The sequence below is a fragment of the Chiloscyllium plagiosum genome, chromosome 14 (genome assembly GCF_004010195.1).
Source record: "Chiloscyllium plagiosum isolate BGI_BamShark_2017 chromosome 14, ASM401019v2, whole genome shotgun sequence".
NCBI classification, from domain to species: Eukaryota; Metazoa; Chordata; class Chondrichthyes; order Orectolobiformes; family Hemiscylliidae; genus Chiloscyllium; species Chiloscyllium plagiosum.
Genome location: NC_057723.1, coordinates 29,504,007 through 29,525,855, shown reverse-complemented (window position 1 = coordinate 29,525,855; position 21,849 = coordinate 29,504,007). Strand labels below are relative to the sequence as shown.

The 21,849-nt window shown below is 39.7% G+C and overlaps 1 protein-coding gene across 7 annotated transcripts in view; it reads right to left on the bottom strand.

Moving 5' to 3' along the window:
- Nucleotides 1-21,849, bottom strand: part of tcf7 (transcription factor 7) — a 225,435-nt gene that overhangs the window by 12,374 nt on the left and 191,212 nt on the right. Inside the window, exons 8-13 of one of the 7 annotated variants that reach the window (XM_043703434.1) lie at nucleotides 20,805-20,967; nucleotides 17,617-17,724; nucleotides 17,410-17,472; nucleotides 10,871-10,919; nucleotides 6,668-6,740; nucleotides 6,025-6,097 (exon numbers count right to left, since the gene is read on the bottom strand). In XM_043703434.1, the coding sequence (XP_043559369.1) occupies nucleotides 6,055-6,097; nucleotides 6,668-6,740; nucleotides 10,871-10,919; nucleotides 17,410-17,472; nucleotides 17,617-17,724; nucleotides 20,805-20,967 (499 nt within the window). In that variant the 3' untranslated portion in view covers nucleotides 6,025-6,054. Of the gene's footprint in view, nucleotides 1-6,023; nucleotides 6,098-6,667; nucleotides 6,741-10,870; nucleotides 10,920-17,409; nucleotides 17,473-17,616; nucleotides 17,725-20,804; nucleotides 20,968-21,849 lie in introns of those variants that run through there. The other 6 variants (XM_043703431.1, XM_043703436.1, XM_043703437.1 and 3 more) reach the window with 6 other exon arrangements.

Genomic DNA, 21,849 nt, shown 5'->3' with positions numbered 1-21,849 from the left:
CCTGGGAGTGAGGGGAAGTCCTTGAGGTGGGGTTGGGGTGATGTTGTGGGGTGCAGATTTGGTTCCTTTTAAATGAGCTACAGGTTTTCACTTTTACTGCCAAACTGGGCACTGAATTCCAGACACCAACCACCTTCTGGGTGAAAAAGCTTTTCCTTCACACCTCCTCTAATTCTTCAACTAATAATTTTAAATCAGTGCCCCCTGGTAATGTACCTTGCTACTAGGAAAAACTAGTCTTCCCCATCTATCTTACGCAAGCCCCTCATTTGTACATCTCAATTAGGTCACTCTTCCGCCTCCACTGTTCTAAGGAAAGCTACCCCAGCCTCTCCAATCGTTCCTCAACACTGCAAGTTTTAAACGTTGGTAACTTTCCTGTAAATGTCCTCCGTTGTGTCTCTAGAGCAATTATGTCCTTCCTGTATTGTGATGACCAGAATTGTACACAAATTTTCAGCCATGGCTTAACCAGTATCTTATATAGTTCCAGCATTACATCTTTTGTATTCAATACTTTATCTAATGAAGGAAAGAATCCCATATGCTCATTTAATGACCTTTATTTACCTATCTGCTACCTTCAGAGACCTGTGGATGTGCACTTCAAGATTTCTCACCCCCCTCTAACCCTCTTAATATCCTCCTGTTTATTGTGTATTCTTTTGCTTTGTTTGCTTTTCCCCACATGCATAAACCTTGTACTTCTCCAGATTGAAATCCATTTACCACTGTTCCACTCATTCAATCAACACGATCTCATCATGTAACTAGCAGTCATCCTCTTCACCATCAACTAACTGACTAATTTTGTGTCATAGAACATAGAACGTTACAGTGCAGTACAGGCTGTCCGGCCCTTGATGTCGCACCAACCTGTGATATTAATCTGATGCCCATCTAACCTACACCGTTCCATTATTATCCACATCTATGTCTAATGCCCATTTAAATGCCTTTAACATCGGCGAGTCTACTACTGTTGCAGGCAGGCCGTTCCATGCCCCTACTATTCTCTGTATAAAGAAGCTACCCCTGATATCTGTCCTAAATCTATCACCCCACAATTTAAAGCTATATCCCCTTGTGTTAGCCTTCACCGTCTGAGGAAAAAGGCTCTCACCGTCCATCCTATCTAACCCTCTGATTATCTTATACGTCTCGATTAAGTCACCTTTCAACCTTCTTCTCTCCAGTGAAAACAGCTTCAGTTCCCTCAGCCTTTCCTCGTAAGACCTTCCTTCCATACCAGGCAATTTCCTAATAAATCACCTCTGAACCTTTCGAAAGCTTCCACATGCTTCCTGTAATGTGGTGACGAGAACTGTACACAATACTCCAGGTGCGGCCTTACCAGTGTCTTGTACAGCTGAAGCATGATCTCGTGCTCCAAAACTCAATCCTCCTACCAATAAATGGCAACACACCTAATGCCTTCTTAACAACCCAGCAATGTGGGTGGCAACTAGATACCGAGATCTCTCTATTCAACTACACTGCCAAGAATTTTACCATTAGCCCAGTACTCTGCATTCCTGTTACTTCTACCAAAGTGAACTACCTCACACTTTTCCGCATTAAACTATATCTACCACTTCTCAGCCCAGCTCTGCATCTTATCTATGGCCCTCTATAACCCACAACATCCTTTGGCACTATCCACAATTCTGCCTACCTTAATATCATCCGCAAATTTACTAACCCATCCTTCTACGCCCACATCCAGATCATTTATAAAAATGACAAACAGCAATGGCCCCAAAACAGATCCTTGCAGCACACCACTGGTAACGGAGCTCTAGGATGAACATTTCCCATCAACTACCAACTTCTGTCTTATTTCAGCTAGCCAATTTCTGATCCAAACCACTAAATCACCTTCAATCCCAAAACTCCGTTTTTTGTGGAATAGCCTACTGTGTGGACCTTATGAAATGCCTTATTAAAGTTCATATAGACCACATCAACCGCTTTACAGGTAACATCTGTTTTGTTACCTTCTTGAAGAACTCAATAAGGTTAGTTAGGCACAACCTACCCCTCATAAAACTGTGTTGACTATCCCTAATCAAATGATTCCTTTCCAGATGATTACAAATTCTATCTCTTATAACCCTTTCCAATACCTTACCCACAACCGAAGTGAGGCTCACTGGCCTATAATTACCAGGGTTGTCCCGACTCCCCTTTTTGAACAAGGAACAACATTTGCTACCCTTCAGTCTTCTGGCACTACTCCTGTCAGCAATGATGACATAAAAATCAAAACCAAAGGCTCTGCAATCTCCTCCCTGGTTTCCCAGAGAATCCCAGGATAAATCCTATCTGGCCCAGGGGTCTTATCTATTTTCAGATCTTCCAAAATCGCTAAAACCTCCTCTTTGTCCACCACAATCCCATCTAATTTAGTAGCCTGTATCTCAGTATTCTCACTAACATTGCTCTTTTCCAATGTGAAGACTGGGGATTTCCCAATCTTGCCTCCCACATTTGGATCTGTGTAATTAATATACACCAGTAACAGTAGGGACAAAATGCCAAGTGCTGTGGAACACCTATGGGAACCATTTTCATTTCACAAAAGTGTAGGTTGACCATTACCCTTTTATTTCCTGTCACGTAGCTAATTTTAAACCCAACCACCCATATGCTCCTGTATCCAATGGGCTTTATTTTTTCTGACCAGTATGCTATGCGGCACCCTATCAAATATCTTATTAAAATTCATGCAAAGTCCACTGCAATACCTTTATCAATCCTTCTTGTTCCTGCCTCAAACACTGCAAATTAGTATGATGCAAACCTCATTTAACAAAACCATGCTGACAAACCCTGATTAATCCATGCCTTTTCAAGAAAGAGTTGATCCTATTAATATTGATTCTCTTACCTTACCATAGGTAAGGTAGACAGACCTATATCATATAGCCTATAATCATATGACCTATCATTTGCATCCTCTCTGCATGGGGTACAATGTTTGCAGACCTCCAATCTTCTGGTGCCTTACCTGCATTGAGTGAGGATTGGAAAATGATCCTCAGAGCATCCGTGTTTTCCTACCTGGCTTTCTTTAACAGGATACAATTCATTCAGCATTAGAGATTTATGATCAGCCATGATCATATTGAATGACAGAACAAGCTCGAAGGGCTGAATAGCCTACCCCTTTTCTATTTTTCTATGTTTCTGTGCTACCAGAGGAATACCACAGGCATTAATGATGGAGCCTCAACTACTTACAATCTACATCAATATCTTGGTTGAAGGGACTGAATGTAAATTTGTTGATGACAATAAAGATAGATAGGAAAATAACATGTCAACAGTACATAAAAAGGTCTACTAAGGGATTTAGATAGGCTAATTGAGTGGGCAAAGGTTTGGCAGAAACAGTATAAGAGAAAATGTGCAATTATCCACTTTGACAGCTGGAAAAGTTACATACGTACATTTGAATAGAGAGATGCTTTCGAACTCAATGTACAGAGTTATCTGGGTGTCCTGGTATATGAATCATAAAGTTACTATGCAGATATTGCTACTGATTAGGAAGGCAAATGGAATTTTGCTATTTACTGTAAGGGGAATACAGTATTAAAATAGGGAGACTTTGCTGCAGCTGTGTAGTGCTTTGGTGAGATTGCATTAAATATTGTGTAAAGTTTTGGTCTCCCCGCCTAAGAAAGAATGTAATTGCAATAGAAGCAGTTCTGAGTAGATTGCTGGAATGAAGAGGTTATCTTATGAAGGAAGTTATGAAGAAATATATAAGATCCTGAGGAAACTTGGCAAGTTGGATGCTGAGATGGCTTTTTTCCCCTTTTCAGGGAGTCTAGACAGGTGGGGGAGAAATTCAAGGGTTTCCCATTTAAGACTGAGATAAGGAGATAAGGTGTTTTGTTTCTCTCAGAGGGTCAACTGATAGTAGAATTCTCTTCCCTGGCCAGCAGAGGAGACTTGATCATTGAAATCAGGGAATAATTTTTCACCAAAGTTAGAGAAAATATGGAATTTTCTTCTCCCAAACTATGTTAGCCTAAGATTAAAAGATAAATATAATTAATGCACAGAGAAGTCAGGTTTCAATTCAATAGTAGAACAGGCTTTAAAAGGCTGGACATGTATGTGGCCACACATTGTACCACAGTCATCGCAAATGATCATTGATGTTGTGGAAATTTAGGGCTAAATTTTCATCTGAGCTTGAGAAAATCCAACCGGTGCATCTTCATAGTTCAACGCTCAATTAATCCATGTCTCTTTCACCCAGGGGTTGGATGTGAAGTGCATATTGTGAGCAAAAGTACAATGCTTTACAATGTGAATGCAAAGGAGTGCTGTAGCAGCACATCAACCTAGCAGCACTGCTCCCAGCATTATACAGAGACCCCTAAATCTCACTCAATTCACCCATGTCAATCCATACCATCTCAAAATTTCTTGCACCACCTCACATTCTCCTAATCTGCTCACAAACTTCATACCACCTTGTGCCTCCTCGGATTCCCCTGTGCCATCAATGGAAGAGAGCAGTTTTAAACCTTTTGTTTCCTACCTTCATAAACAGGCATATTTTTTAAAACAGCCAGAACAGTCCAATCAAATCAGATCATAAAAGCTTGATAGCAAAGGATATTTTTTAAAAAGTTTTATATTATGGCACTATCTCAATTGGAAACTCACTATAATCCATGTAAACAATTGCACAATAGTGTTCAAGGTAAGGGTAAATTTACCTTTGTACGACACACTCTGACAATGTATCTCTGCATTACAACTCATTTACAATACAGCACCTTATAGTGACATTTGAAAGTGTCTAAAACTTTTACACTTACCTTTTAGAATGTCCAGACTCTTCCCCAGTCTTACCATTTTCATCACAAACTGTCAAATCTGTTGTGCTATTAATAGACTTTCAAGACCTAACGCTTGCTGAAGATCATTCTGTGCATGAGGAAATCCAATTTTTGTTCTCCATTTATAAGGGGAAACCTGACCTAGGTGGAGACTGCTTGGGAGGAACACGTGTGTGTTTTGCACACTAAGCATTTCTGATTTGCAGAAAATGCCAAGGAAAATGGTGTGGAGTCTTGAATCTGAAGGAAAATTGGATTTCATCCCAAAAAACACAAGGTTTTTTATTTGCGCACCAAAACATGCCTCTGGAGTCAGCAAAGGTTTGCAGCACATAATGTGTGATGTTCCCTACTCACTTAAACTTAACCAGAAAAAACCTGACAATAATCATTCATAGACACCTAGACAGTTACACAGCTGTTGAATATATTTTTAACTGTCATATCATAAGGAGAGCAGTAACAATGCCTGACTACTTAACATAAAATGTTTCTCCTGGAATGGAAATGAAAGAGCAGAAAGGTGCCATTGCTACCTGAGATGAAAAGAATGAATACGATGAATAGCATGCTATCCTTCCACAAAAAAACGCAATTGCTTTTCCTATTTTACTGAAGCTCCAGTAGATTTCCGTGAAGAGAGAATTGTATTTATATGAACAGGTTTTTTTTAAATGGGTGTTAAATACATTCCTCACGTGTTAAGCTCCTACCTTCTAGATCTAGTCCTATAAATTTGTTAATTTATTTAAAATGGTCCATTTTCCCTTCCATCTTCACACCACTCCTAAACAGTGCCATCTGAGTCCATGGTGAGACTGTGAACAATTACATTGAAGGAAGGTCATCATCATGAGAACTTCTTTGGCAAACCCTTTTCTTTCCTACTTGTTTGCAAGAATAGGTCCTGTGACCTAATTTGTTATCAATATCGAGTTAGCATTTGAGCACAATGTCACCATGATGGAATTGACATGGATGGATCTCTTCTAACTTACATCACTTCTCCCACTTAAACAAGAAAATTGTGTGCCAAATGCTGTCTCCATAAAGGTGACCTTCTTCGATGAAGCCTCTACAGAACAGGTAAGAGAAGTTTTGTCAAAAAATTGTTATTATAAAAAAATGTCAAGCCCGTTAAAGATAGAGTAATTATGGGTACCTGCAGAGGAGGCACCGCATCTATTGCAGATCAAGTTCGAACAATGGGCGACACATCATTGCGGTGTTTGAATCTGTTAGTGTGAAGTAAACAAAAACAACAATAGAGGAACACAATTTTTAAAAGAAATGGAGTTAGTATGCAATCCAGGTCAGCCAGAGAAGCAACCGCAGCTCCACACAGAATATTCAACCAGGAGAGAGAATATGGGCTTCAAAGAGATTGCATTGCTTTTTCATATGTTGCAGGCCCTTTTAGACTGTTTCTCAAAACTATTAATTTGTTTGAACAAGAGACTCTGCCCTAAAGAAGGTACCTGGCACAACATTTTTTGAAAGGTGAATTGAAATAATATACAATAGTATGGCCACAAAATCAAGATGGTGGCAGAGTTCTGTGGTATTGTGGTTCTTAGCTCGTCTGTCTTGAATGTAATTTGCTTAAAATGCCTTGAAGTGGTACAGCAAAGTTAAAAGACAGGTGAGCTTATCATTGTGCCCAACACAATGTAATACTGCCTCTGAAATATTTGCATTCGATTTGATATCGGCTGTGCTTTATCTGCAGGTCTTGCAAATCTGAAAGAAGAGGCACCTGGCAAGAAGAATGGCTAAAGCAGAGTGTTAGGCAACAAAATACACACCTGCAAGGGCCGCACCAGTCTGTCCGTTGGTCAAGGCCAAAGCGTGCCCGGCATTTCTTAGGAGAGCTTGGATCTGAACAAATAAAACAAAAAGAAACAAAAAAAAAGCAGAACATGTGGCAAGGATGGGCAAGGAAGGCATGAAAAATGATAGAAAAAAAAGCAAAGAAAAGCAATAGATGTTATAGCAACTGTTACAATAATTGAACAAAGTTATTTGACACAACAGAGTCAATTTGAAGGTTGTTTTAGTAAGGCAAACATTTTACTTATTAAGCAGAGTGCATGTGCTTTTTACTACATATAAAGATGCTGAATTAAACAAACACAAAAGGTGTTATGAAATTAATATTAAAAAAAAGAGGAAAGCAAAAAACCTCCATGTTTGCAGAGAGGATGCTACAGTATTCAGATAAAGCAGAGTTTTGCTAGAATGAAGGAAATCACTCAAAGCTGAAACTAACCCTTCAAAGCTGGCCACCTCCCGACTGTCATGAGAAATTGTTCTATCGATATGTGTCTTGGTGCTTCAGTGTGTAAATGTCTGGCAGGCACTGACTCATACAATGTAGGAATATCTCAGGTTTGATAGCTAGCTTGCCAATCTTGGGCAGGAAGAGTGGTACAACTTGTTGGGCAATGAATGAAAGGAATAAACTTGGCTGCACTGTCTAGATTAATTGCTTCTTGGAAAATAAATAGATTTGAACATCAGACAGGGAGTGGTCAGACTGAGATACACATGTTCGTATGATCTGAAACAAAGCAGGTTAACATAAAGAACTGCCACTTGAGTGAGATGTAATGTAATGTCATTTTTTGACAAAAGGGCAAAATTGGAATGAAGAAGTAATGCTAACAAAATTGAGTTCTATTTCTTGTAAACGGATTCTTCCAGAAAAAAAGTAATGTCTTTCATTATTCAAAATGTGAATGTAGCCCGCTGACAATATTAACGCTTTACCAATCCTTCTAACACCCGTGACATTCTGATTTCTCATTAATTCTATTAGTGGTTGATAAAATCATAAGTAAGCAGAAGAATAGGCCATTCGACTCCGTTAACCTGCTTCACCATTCAACAAGGTCAAGTCTGATCTGACTGTGTCCTTAAATCCACTTTCCTGCCTGCTCTTTATAACAACACTCCCTCGTCATTAAAAGAATTGTCTGACTCAGCCTTGAATATACTCGATGACTAGCCTCCACTGTGGAAAAGAATTTCCAAAGACTAATGATTGTCTGAGAGAAAAAGAATCCTCTTCACCTTAAATGGGAGAGCCTTATTTTTAAGGTATTCCCTGAAACCCATTCAAAATGACAGCTGCAGAATTGTCTGTGGTATACTTGGAAGAACAGTGACAGTGTTTTTAAAATCTTCCTGTACACCTTTTCTTTTCCTATTTTATCGTAATTATATGTACTTCAGACTACATGGCCACCTTGTTAGGATTTTTCATGTTTTAAACCATCTCTGAAGGAAAGAACAGCTTGCGCATGCAGTTCATTCTAACTGGAAAAATTGCACATGCAGCCTAATTCTATAAATGGAAATGTTTAGTAAGACTAAAAACAAAATAAAATAGCAATATGAGCCAAACCACAAATACCAAAGAAGCCGAGCAACAACCTTGCTTCTTTTTGAAGTGTCATTTTCTATATTCATCAAATCCTGGCCATCAAAGTTCGATCAATGATTTCGGAGAACTGGGTAATATTATCTTAAAAGTCCGAATTAAATATGTGAGTGATGCTTGCTTTTTATTGATGAGAGTATTTTCATCATGAAGACCTTCCTTCATTTTTGGAGAGAGGCTTAACAGCAGGATTGATTTTTCTTTCTAACAGTGTGTATTTGCTATTATTTGTCCCTGTTCCTTCCATTTTCTGTGGACTTGCCTGTATGTGTATACTTGTGCTTTAGCGACCCTTTGGCTGTAAATATTCTTGTTCATGAATCCATGGGGATATATTCATTTCAAAAAGTAGGCGTCCTTGGGTTGCTGAAGCTATGTGCCTCATTTTTATGTTTCATATTGAAACTAACTCTGCTCTGCTGGGTTCCTGACCCTTGGGAAATCCAGCTGCCACAGGGAGAGAAAGTTCGCTGGATCAAGGAGGTAGCACCTTTTTCCTTACCACTTGATATAGCATACCTGCATCATAAAACATTTGCGATCTGAACCTACACCCCACCTAACCTTCTGAACCTGCTCCTGGAACCTTACTGAGGAGTCTGTCTCACAATCTCCATTAGGTCTCTCACCTTCCCTCTTCCATCCCATGTGGACAGAAACCTCCCACTATCCCCCATCAATCCGAGCTCTGATTTATCTGGTCCTGTATTTCTCATCTGACTGGGAGCTATGGCTGAAATCCAACTCACAAACCCATCAGTGATATCACATGCAAGGGTGAAGGGGAGCTGCAATGTCCGAGTTTCTTACACCCTACCGGGGGTCTCCCTTTCATCAGCTAACACCCACCCTAACTGACTGTGTTGGATCAAAAGGTTAAAGTCCTCCTTCCACACACAGAACACAGAACTTAAAACATTACAGCGCAGTACAGGCCCTTCGGCCCTCGATGTTGCACTGACTTGTGAAGCCAATCTGAAGCCCATCCAACCTACACTATTCCATTCTCATCCATATGTTTATCCAATTACCATTTAAATGCCCTTAACGTTGGCGTGTCTACTACTGCTTCTTTGTGCGTATTGCATGGTTGACTGTTTGCAGTTTGTGTTATGCCTGTTTGTTTGTGTGTGCCTGTCTCTAACTGTGGGACTGTTCATCCTGTGTTCGCCTGTGCAAGGTTTAACATTGTGAGAAGTGTCAGCACCATAGGTGCTTTTTAAAGCTTTCTTCTTTCATTTTAGAGGCAGAGTCTCTTTTTCAATTTTGGTTTTCTGTCTGAAAAGTTTGTTTCAAGGTACATTGTAATACTTTTACTGTTCATGAAAGAACCCACAGGATTTCTGAACAAGCTCTGCTTATAATTTTCAGAAGATTACTCCCACCACGCCCCTCACTGACCAACAAATAAAACTGTTTGTAAATGGCATCCTCTCAAGTTACATATACCAAATAAATCTAAAATATTCTAAAACAGGGAATTATAGAAGACACTCAAATTTAGTCCTTAGGGTATATAGTAATCAAATACAAAGACACTGAATATTTCTGTGTTAAAGGACAAGTTAAGTGAACATTCATGATGAGCCCTTTTGTCAAAGATGCACCACCGAAAAACTTAAATCATCTTGAAATGTTTTATCATGATGGAGATGATACACAGCCCTTCTGGCTTATTTGCATTTTCAAACAGGAAGAAAAGTTATCCAGATATTTATGGGGCTGGGCGAGTCGGATTTTCACTTTTCCTTGGGTAGAACATAGAGTGAAAATTAAGTGGTAAAGACTGTACGGATGCAATTAAGCTCAGCTGAATCCCCTTCCATTTTTGAAAGGTGAGCTTCAATAAGATGTGAAATCCTCTTCATTCAGGTTTCTCTCTGTGCTCCCCTCTGCCTCCTTCAAAAGCACAGAGTGCCCTAGCAAAAGTTCTGTAATAAATCAATGCAGGGGTTGATGCTACAACATAGTGATAACCAATTCTCTTTCTCACTCTCAGATCCGAGCAGCCACTGTCCTTTGACACAGTGACATATGCATCTTTCAATTCTTGCTAGAATGATCACAAGAAGTTAAAACCTTAAAATAAAGCTTCCTATGTAAACCATGTAATGATTATCTTACAAAGAACCCAAACACTTTGGAGTTTATTTCAAGTCTGTCACATTTTTATGGGTTCAAAATATAGGCAAATAGTTCAAATGAACTTCAGTGATTTATAATTTCAGAATATACTTGCCCTTCTTTAGCACTGGATGGACCCGTAGAAAACTCCTATTTGCTGCATGTTACTGCAAATGCATTTTATGTCTACTGTAGTGTAGTTATGGTATGCATTAGCAAATTGGTCTGAAATTCTACAGGCTGCTATTTTAATGAAGGCTTTAAACATTAGTGAAATGGTTGACTTGTTTGATAAAATGAAAGTTTAAGAAATATCCTTAATACAATAGCTTGGTAATACTGCATACTGCGGTTCATCCCATGATTTCATGTTGCGGTTGAATGAGATGCACAGTCATAGGTGAACAACAAACACATGTTATGACATGAAAAATCTCCATACCTGGATCAGAGTCTTGCTGTTTTTCTCTTTTCCTTCTTTTCTTTTTACCCTACAATAAATAATTTCCAACATAATCAAGTCTATTTATCGAAGACACAAGATACTAAACATTTCTAGTCTTTTGGGCATTCTTAAAAACTGCTTATTGTTTTTATTAATGGCAAGGCTCTCATTTTGTAGGAGTACTCCAGAGCATCAAGGAAAGCTTAGACTTTCCTGACCTGGATTCGAATCCTCCTGAACTGTCCACTCTGCAGCCTTGAGATTCTCCCTAGGAAAGCTTATGATAGATTCAGTAATGTGCCTGTTACTCTATCTAGTTTAGATTAGATTACTTACAGTGTGGAAACAGACCCTTCTGCCCAACAAGTCCACACCGACCTGCCAAAGCGCAACAAATTCCCCTACATTTACCCCTTCACCTAACACTACGGGCAATTTAGCATGGCCAATTCACCTAACCTGCACATTTTTGGACTGTGGGAGGAAACTGGAGCACCCAGAGGAAATCCACGCAGACACGGGGAGAATGTGCAAACTCCACATAGTCAGTTGCCTGAGGCAGAGCTTATACGTTATAAAGCAAAATGAGGGACCATATACTAAAGAATAATAACATTAATTTTAAAACATTGATGTGAGTATTCAAAGAGAACAAAGAAAATAAAAATTATCCTTTATTTTATGTGAAGCATATTTATTCATCAAAACATTAAGGAAAATTAAGCATTGAAATATGGTTAGTCCGTAGATGTACATATGGAAGTTCTGGGCAGCAAAAGGCTTTCTCTAAAAAAGGAAGGGAAGATGAAAGGTCATATCACCCATGGCACTCTTGTACACCTCTTAACTTCCAACTGAAATGGTACAATCTTATGAACTGCCTGCCCCTCTCTCAGACAGAAATGGTGCAGTTGACGGGGAGAGGAACTTTAATATAACGTTGAAAGAAGCAAAATATGTTTTTTTAAAGAAAAGCTGACTGTGCAAGTGAGGAATATGGTCTTTGGTCTTTTGGCATTTCTAGCTAACCTTTGAAATTTTAACATGAGCTCTTTGTGGTTTCTCCGAAGGCGGAACATTTCGTCACTATAGTGTGCTTTGTTAGTGTGGGACCCACTGTACTTCCTTTCTGATGTAAGGACCAGGAAATATAACCTAGATTCCAGTTTCGCACTCAGGTCTCACCAGATGCCAGGAGCATCAGCACAAAGAAAAGTCTAGGAACGAAACATCAGAAGCCTGAAAAAATTTGCAAAGGCAATACAATAATTCCCATTAGCTAGTAGCATGGAAGGGGAAGGAGGCAGGCTACTTGCCAGTTTCCATTTAAAAAGAACAAACAGATGCAAGTGTTTGATCTTTATTCTATCAGACCATTCCTTCTAAATAAAATGTGGTGCTTTACAGTACAAGAAATGTCTATGAATTCAAACTAAAAGCTGATAACTTACAAGTTCCCATTTTCCGATATTATATTTTTAAAAAAGATCAACATTGAAGATGGCTTTTTTGATGACTGAACAGAAAATTTTGTTAGTTTCCTGTATCAGATTTCCTATCAGTGGATTGTGATTACAGAATTAAGCTTTCTGCTTTTTGGAATGTATTTACTCCCATGGATGTGTGTGTGTTGGAATTTAGCACTAGCCATGTCTATTTGGAGACACATAAAGAATTGGGTTAGTGGGTGTTAATTTTGAGACTGGGAAACTAAAAGTTTAATTCCAGATTGGACATTCATGTGTGGTATAGAAGCTTTCCCACTGTGGTTTACGACATTGTCTAGACTTCCCAAGAATATTCTATTGCAACTGATTTTAGGCATTGCTTATTCCAAATTTTTAAATTTGATTTTGTTTGCTAAAATTTCCCCTTCTGTGCCTTTATGTCCTGAACTCATTAAATCTTTCATTGTATATATCTCTATCGGATCTTAATCAAGTATCAGTTAGTCATGTGTCTACCGTGATGTCAGGCTAGTAAAGTAGAATGGACCATGGGCTCAATCTTGTCAATATCAACTGTCTGCACATGTGTACATACATACATCTATGCTCACATGCATACACAAATACCTACACATGCATACACCTTCAACAGGGATCCGTGGATGCAATCCAGAGTGGGTGAACAGACTGATTTTCTCCTCCTATCTTGGAAGTGTGACTGACTACTGCAGCATTCTGACTGCTATCAGTTAGTTCAACAGAGATATAGGGATCAAGCATTCTATCTTACATACTGTTTTTGTGATATCCCTTTTCGTAAGAGCTGTGATGTGTAGTACTATCAGCACACTCAATGTTCCTGGTACAGATTGCCTTTAAAAAGATTGTTCTTGCTTTGTTTTAAGACCATAAGACATAGGAGCGGAAGTAAGGCCATTCGGCCCATCGAGTCCACTCCGCCATTCAATCATGGCTGAAGGGCATTTCAACTCCACTGACCCGCATTCTCCCCGTAGCCCTAAATTTGAACAAATTTAGTAAGATTTGTGATTGCCTGATAGTTATTGAAGGCTATTTATGGTGCCACTTAAAGGGCTATTGTGCAAATGGAAATTCATATTATAGGAGGTGACATATTGGCCTGGATAGAAGCTGGTTGGCAGAAAAGAAACAGCATGCATAAATGGGTCTTTTTCAGATTGGCAGGATGTAACAAGTGGAGTCCGACAGTCTCTGAGCCAGATTCTCAACTTTTTTTATGAATTATTTCAATGACTTAGATGAGGGGAACAAAGACATGGTAGCTAAATTTGCAGATGACACAAAGATAGGTAGGAAAGTACATTGTGTAGATAATATAACAAGGGTGTCGACCCACGTAGATAGTTGCAGTGCAGAAATCTGCCAGATGGAGTATAAAGTGGGAAAACGTGAATTTGTTGACTTTGTCAGAAGAATTAAAATTATTACTTAAATATTATTATGTATTATTTAAATAGAGACTAATTGCAGAATTCTGAGGTGCAGATGGATCTACATGTTCTAGTGTATGTATCATAATAAGTTAGTATGCAAGTACAGCATGTGATTAAGAAGGTTCAACAATGTTAGGACTTGGGGCACCTTCTCCCATGCCCTTACCTCAACCCCCACACACCAGGCTTTGTTATCATATGGTCTGCTCTTACACATGACTAATTGTTAGCCACGAATAGTCATTAGCAGCCATTCATTCTCTTAGGCTGACCATTATCCACTTCTTTGTCTGTCCAACTGCTCTTCTCTCTGTTTGGCTCTATCTCCACTCATTATCCCCTCCCCCACCCCTAAAAGCAACTTTTTTCTAGCAACCATCATTTCTGAAGAAGGGTCACTGGGCCTAAAATGTTAGGTCTGATTCCTTTACATAGATGCTGCCAGGCCTGCTGAGATTTTCCAGCAATTTCGGTTTTGTTTCTGATTTCCAGCATCCACAGTTCTGATAGAGACATACAGCATGGAAACAGACCCTTTCACCCAACTAGTCCATGCCAACCATGTTCCCAAACTAAACTAGTCCCATTTCCCTAGGTTTAGCCTGTATCGCTCCAAAGCTTTCCGATTCATGTACTTATCTTTTAAATATTGTAACTAGATCTGCATCCACCACTTCCTCAGGCAGTTCATTCTACACAAGAACAGTGTGGCAGGGATGGCACAGTGGCTCAGTGATTAGCATTGCTGCCTCACAGCATGAGGGAGTCCCTGGGTTTGATTCCCGCCTCAGGTGATTATCTGCGTGGTGTTTGCACATTCTCCCTGTGTCTGTGCAGGTTTTGTCCGGGTGCTCTGGTTGCCTCCCATAATCCAAAGATGTGCAGGTCAGGTGAATTGGCCATGCTAAATTGCCCATTGTATTAGGTGCATTAGTCAGGGGTAAATATAGGGTAGGGGAATGGGTCTGGGTGGGTTACTCTTCAGAGAGTTGTTGTGGACTTATTGTGCCAAATGGCCTGTTTCCATACTGTAGGGAATTGAATCAAATAAAGTTGTCCTTTTTAAAGCTTCTCTTCCCATCTTAAAAATATGTCCCCTAGTTTTGAATTTCCCCCACTCTGAGGGTAAACACCCTTACTATTCACCTAATCTATGCCCCTCATGATTTTATAAAGTTCTTTAAGGTCTCCAGTGAAAAATAATGTCCCAGCCCATCCAGCCTATTTTTATAACTCAAACCCTCCAATCCCAGAACTGTACACAGTACCCTAGTAGAGGCCTCACCTTTGCACTGACGTCCCAATATCTAAACTCAAAGGTCTGAGCAATGACGGCAAGTGCGCTAAATGCTTTCTTAACCACCCTGTCAACCTGTTACACAATTTTAAAGAATTATGTACGTGAACCCCTAGGTCTCACAGTTCTACAACACTGCCTTGGCTCTACAATTAATTATATAAGCCCTGCCCCTGTTTGTTTTACAAAAATGCAATTCCTTGCATTTATCCAAATTAACTCCATCCTATGACTCCTCAGCACATTGAGCCAAATGATCAAGACCTTCGGTTTTTTGATTAAGAAGGTTGTTGGGATGCTATCCTTACTATAAGAGGAATTGAACATAAAAGAAAGATATTATGCTTCAGCTATACAAAGCATTGGTTAGATCACATCTCAAATATAGTATTGTGTGCAGTTTTGGTCTCTGTCCTTAAGGGAAGGTATAAATACACTGAAGGTGGTTCATAGTAGGTTTCCTTTGATACTTGGAATGATTGAGATTTGATTGAAGTTATAAGATTCTCAATGGTTTTGAAAAGATGGAGAAAGGATGTTTCCTTTTGTGGGTAAGTCCAGAACTATTGTTTAAAAGTTAGAATGTGCATTTTTAAGGCAGAGATCTTTTTTTGTTCTCCGAGAGAACTGTGTGACTTTGGAAGGCTGAAGAAGCAGAAACCATGAATATTTTTAAGACAGTGGTAGACAGGTCCTTGCTAGTCACTGGGGAATCAAAGATGATTAAAGGTAAATGGGAATGTGGCATTCAGAACACAAACTGGTGATCATCCATAATCTTACTGAACAGTGCGGCAGACTTGATGGGCCAATTGGCCTATTTCAGCAAACAATTTGCAAATTGGTGTGAAATGAAACGGAATTGAGAGGTTTAGATGGTATCATATACTATGAGAAATGCTTAAAATTTACTCTAACGTTTACTGCAATCTCTGTGCTTATTTAACGCTGTGGGGTGGCACAATGGCTCAGTGGTTAGCACTGCTACTTCACGGTGCTAGGGACCTGGATTTGATTCCAGCCTATGGCAACTGTTTGCGTGGAGTTTGCACATTCCCCCGAGTCTGCTTGGGTTTCCTCTGGATGCTCCAGTTTCCTCTCACAGTTCAAAGATGTGCAGGTTAGGTGAATTGGCCATGCTAAATTGCCCATAGTGCTCTGGGATGTGAAGGTTAGGTGAATTAGTCGGGGGTAAAGGTAGGGGAATGGATTTGAGTGGGATACGTTTTGGTGGGTTGGTGTGGACTTGTTCAGCTGAAGGACCTGTTTCCACACTGTAGGCATTCTATACATTTAGGTCAGATGTGAATGGAGAAAACATCATTGGAATTACAAGTAATCCTGCCTACTTCCAGTCAGTGATATGCTAAAGTAATGACCTTCTTACACTATAGTTTGTCTGAAAGCTGTTGGATATCTTCATGCAATATAATGACTCATTATCTATTCCTGTAATTCTTTCCAATAACCCTTTTCAGGTTTTCATACTGCATTCCTTTTACCCTGCCATTCCCAATCATATTTTGGCTTCACTTTGCAAGACATAAGATCAATACAGGTGACTTGTTACTTGATCTTTGAAATACTAACAAACCTCCCTGAGAAAACCTCTGGGTTTGACTGCATTCCATAATAATCAAAGATATGGATCAGAATGCCCCAGACTGGATCTCTGGTCATTGCTGACTTCAATTGAGCCATTAAAGGGTGTTTTTACTGAGCTAAGTATACCTTGCTAAAGAAGGGGAATATTAGCCGGAGTTTCTGCTGCTGAACACTGTTTAATGACTTGGATGGAAAATTCACATGTGTGTGCACTGGGTGAAAAATGAATTTGACTTAGATGCCCTTTTCAATCAAATACTTTGCCAAAACTCCCTATCTAATTCCACTCATGAAGACTGGCTTTATGACCGAGGTATACTGGCATCTCTGGGGACTATGTTGTAGGTTATAGGCAAGAAAAGGGCAGAAAAGTATACTGATTACAGAAAATCCTATAAATAATAATTTTGTGAGGAAGGAACAATGCAGTACACAGAAGTTGTCAAACAAAATGTGCCCTGAATTTCTCGAATGCAGAACCAGCTAACAATCTACAGCCAATCACCAATATGAATACTGTGCCTGCTGATAAGGTTGGTACAAGTAGCGTCAGTGCCTTAAAAGATAGGAGATAAAATACCAGCCAATTTCACGCTTTTAGTTGTTAGATAGTTGACTTTGGTTAGAAAGTGTGTATGGGTGAAGAGAGGATCAAGCTTAGAAATGATGTCCTCTCCATGGTTAAATAACCTGCTGAACTTGCTGACTTGCCTCACGTGAAGAATAGCCACTTGGTAAGGCACTGAGGGCTCCCGACACCCGTGGGGTCACCACCTTCAGAGGAGGAGAAAAGGGGGAGAAAATTGGGGAAAATGTAGATGGTGCTATTCCAGAAAATTCCACTGTCCAGTCTGATTAGAATCAGCTGCTTTCTACTATTAAATATTAATAATAATTGGTTTATAAAAGTCAACTTACATAATTATCCCTGGCAGACCAGCCTGGATAAAGTTGCATGTGTAGTTGTCGTTCTTTCCTTGCCAATTCATAGTACTTTGCCTGTTCTTCACGGGAGAGAGCATGCCACTGTACAAATAAAAATACAACCATGTAAGATTTAGCAAACTGTCTTATTTTCACTGAAGGGCCATTATCCCATTTATAAATTATTTCCCCTGGTGCTAAGATGGAAGTTGCATTGTGGAAGGCCATCTTGCCCCCTCTTTATCCCCTTGACTTATCACAGTAGCATTCAGATCCCAGAATTTTTAGCTATTCAAGGAAAATGAGCTGTCTTCAAAGGCCATCAGAAATAACATGCCCATTCTCTACAATCATCCCACGGATAATGTAATGATGCCTGAGATGAATCGCACTAATACTGAATCAGATAAAGCCAGGCTCCTATAAATCTCATGTAGGAAAGTGAAAACTGCTGTCGTCCCAGAGGAAGAGAGGCTGCTCTTTCTCATCAAAGAGAAACAACTGGTGGTTAGTTTAATTTGAGGGTCACCATGCCTCAATGTGAAAGGTGAGGCTGAAAAGGCGGAATCTTCATGGTGACCACAGTCAGTGCAGGAATTGAACCCATGCGGTGGGTGTCACTCTGCATTATAAGCCAGCCATCCAGCTCTCAAGTAGGCAAGTGGAACAGAATTCGCAATTTATTTCTTCACTTAGTACTTTCTGAATCCTGAAACCACAGGCACTTATGAATTCTCTGTTCTGAAATCTGTTCGAATGAGGTTTGCAGGATGAATCTAAAATCGTAACCCGATTGAAACATTTGTGACTCCAGCAAGAATACTCCTAATGGTTTAGTATATAATGGTTCCATGTGAGATTGAGCCATGGAGACCAGGAAGGTCCTACTTTCATCACTGGTTTGAGCTGATCTCAATGGAGGGTGCTACACGAGCTTCTCTCTATTTGCATTTTTTGCTCCTCATAATGAAACATTGATTCTTGTTGAACTCAAAAGCTGATCTCTTAGCTAAAGATGATGTCACCAAGTGGCAGCTGAGAAGATTGGTTACAACCAGAGAGGTAAAAATGAAATGTATGAGGGCAGCCTCACTGAACCAGACAATGAAAAAGACACCGTGGTCAACATCAAAGGTTACACAAAGATGGAGGAAGGATGCTTCATCACAACCTAAGAAACACCAAAGGTCACCTGTGAATTTGGTTTGGGTCATTGCAGTGTTATGGTGTGATAGAAGCTAAATGTTAATAGTACTTCTAATATAAAAGGAATGCACAGAGGAGTGATCAGACAAAAATAATGGCACAACAAGGAAGGAGACAATAGAAAAAGCAACAGAAAAAGCAAGGGGAGGTGCACAGCAATTTTGAGCTCTAAGAACAAAAGATCATGGTGAGTTTGTAGATAAGAAGGGAGTTACCGTAGTAATAGAGATGATGTTGCTGCCTCAAGCATGTTCGCAGGAAGGAAGATGGTCGCAGATCCAAAGATTTTCTTTATGGTGAGGTAGCTAGAGCCAGGAAACCAGTAGGACAGTCTAAAGTTCTCCTTAAAGGATGCTCGCAAGCATATGACAAGGAGCCCCTAAATGACAATTGTCACACTTGGACACTAGCTGATGACAGAGGGAAATGATGACATCACTTGTGGACCAAAGTACACCTTCATTATAATCAGTGGCTACTGTGGTTTGCCAACAGATACCAACACTGGAAACATTAACCAACAGAAAACCTAACCTGATCACCATCTCATCTGCGACACTTGTTACAGAATTTGTTTCTAATGATTGGTCTCATCATAAAGGGTCATTCTAAAGCTGCCCCATCTTCAAAGGGTTTGATTTGCTTCAGGTCTTACATAGATGGAAGGATGCCATTGGCAGAGACAGGTGAGCCAATGCCATGAATGGAATTAAATAAAAAAAAGCAGAAACCTGGTTAGAAAGATACAAACAAAAACAGAAATTGTTGGAGAAACTCTGCAGGTATGGCACCACCTGTGGGAAGAAAGCAGTTAATGTTTAGAACCCTGTGACTCTTCATCAGAATGGTTCATCAAAACAGGAAGGGTCCAATGATAGAGGATACAGTTTCTGAGAAGAGGACAAGATATAATGACACCTTACACAGAGGTTAAGAAGGGGAGTTCAACGGTTAATAGTTTAGTGGGATTGAAGTCAAAGGATCAAGTGGCCTGTCTCATTGGTAAAATGAGCTTAGAGAGAGAAGAAAAAAGTGAAAGACTCTGATTCCGGGCCGTGTCAGGTTGGAGTCCCACAAGGGATTAGCTGGCCAAGTTGGACGAGCAGAAAGGAGTAAATAGGCTCAGAGGTAGTTGAGTATCCTTAGCCCTTGGCCTCAATTGTAACTGTCCCATCTGGTAGAAACTGGATTATTGAATTGTGAGGCAGGGATATTTGAAGTAACACAAGTCTCCTCTCCAACTGAGATCCTGTGGCTTTCTTATCTACCCCTGAGACTAAACTGGGCCTTTGAACAGGTCAAAAGGAATGAAGGTCATCAGGATCTAATCTGAACTTTTGCCCACCTCTGACATGTTTACAGTCTTCCTCCTCCTCATCTGATCTTTCCATATAATTCCCTGATGAACCCTCCTATAACCAGATGTCCACTGTCACCCAATGATCACTAGTTGGTCTGGCTGGATATTGGCCTTCACTAGCTCGCTTTACTGAGTTCACTGCCTTCTATTGGATTCCTCCCATTATCACTGACCCCCACTCCTGTGAAATCAGTGTCAAGCGCATGACGGAAATTTTCACTATTGTTGGAAATGAAGGTAGAGTAGGGGAGGGGGTTTTAAGGAGCTAATTGGTAGTAGTGAATCAAGATAGGGATTACCTTTGAATTATCTTTAACTAATGCGATCTATTGACAAATGCCTAAAAGGTTGTGTATCAGAACCATAAATCCTTTGCATAGAGGAAGCAAAAATAGGAAGATGTGCAATTGGCATTTTCTGAGCCCTGAATATACCAAAACCACAAAACTCAATTGTCCATGTTCAATCTAGATGAAGAGTGGCATCTGATCGCAAGACTTATGGACTGTTGGCATCCTGGAGGTGTACTTGCATGAGCTATTCTCTTCAAGTGAGAAATGACAAGGATCAAATATTCATTTATTTAAAGCTGACAGCGATACATATTCTTACTTACTCTTCTACCCAAGATTTGGTTGATGGCTGCACTCTCCTTCAGAGTGCACTCAGCTACAACTTTCGCCCTCATTTCTTTCATGTATAGCATAAATGCATTGAGGGGTTTTTTGATAGTAGGCTTTTTACTTTCTTTTTCCCTTTTTGGTTCAGGATTAGGTTTCCTAAAGTACAAAAAAAAACATTGCTTAAGAATAAATTGTAACAACTAAATATCAACATTATTTGATTGTAGGCACAGGGTAATGAGATGGAACAAAAGATTGTTCTTTCATTTCTGAGAAATTGAGATTGAATCAATCCTAGATGGACAGTATTAAAATTTCCCTTTCTAACTCTCACTTCTTGTTTGAGTATCTGAAGTGAAATGAGTTTGGTGTATAGGCTCAACTTGAAGGTTTTGGACAATTCATCAGAGCCACAAAAGTGCTTCACATTCATTATGACTGACCTTGTAAACTCATTCTGAGAAGCCTCAAGGATAAGAACATAAGAATTAATAGACCTATTTGGATAATTGTGAACCTACTAAATCAACAAGTGCCACAGGAGATGCTTGACTATCAGGGATGCTTGCACTGAAATGTTGATATTAAATTCTTCCAAAACTAGATCTATGGAAAATGTGTGTCTGAAAAATCCTTTCAAGACTGCAGAGCTGTCATTCTGGATGAAATTAGGCAATCTTTTGTAATTTTTACAGGCTAGGTTAGACATATGCAAAAAGCCAGGAGAAACCATTGAATTTCCCATTGGGACTCTATGAAAGGTCAGGCATGTATTCAAACCTGGGCCATATTAGCATTCCAACACCAACTTTCTACTTGACTTATTGCTGTCAAGCAAAGATCAGGTGTACCAGATAACCTGGATATGCTATGACATTTTGGCAGGTTGGGGGAGCATGGCGTGGCAGAGATTGAGATATGTCCTATGATATCCAGAAGAGAGACTGATGGAGCTCTCCTGGCCAATAAGCTGTTAAAATTGCTGAGTGATAGGATCCTGTAACCTACCCAAAACCATCCAGGAGAAAGTGGCCCACT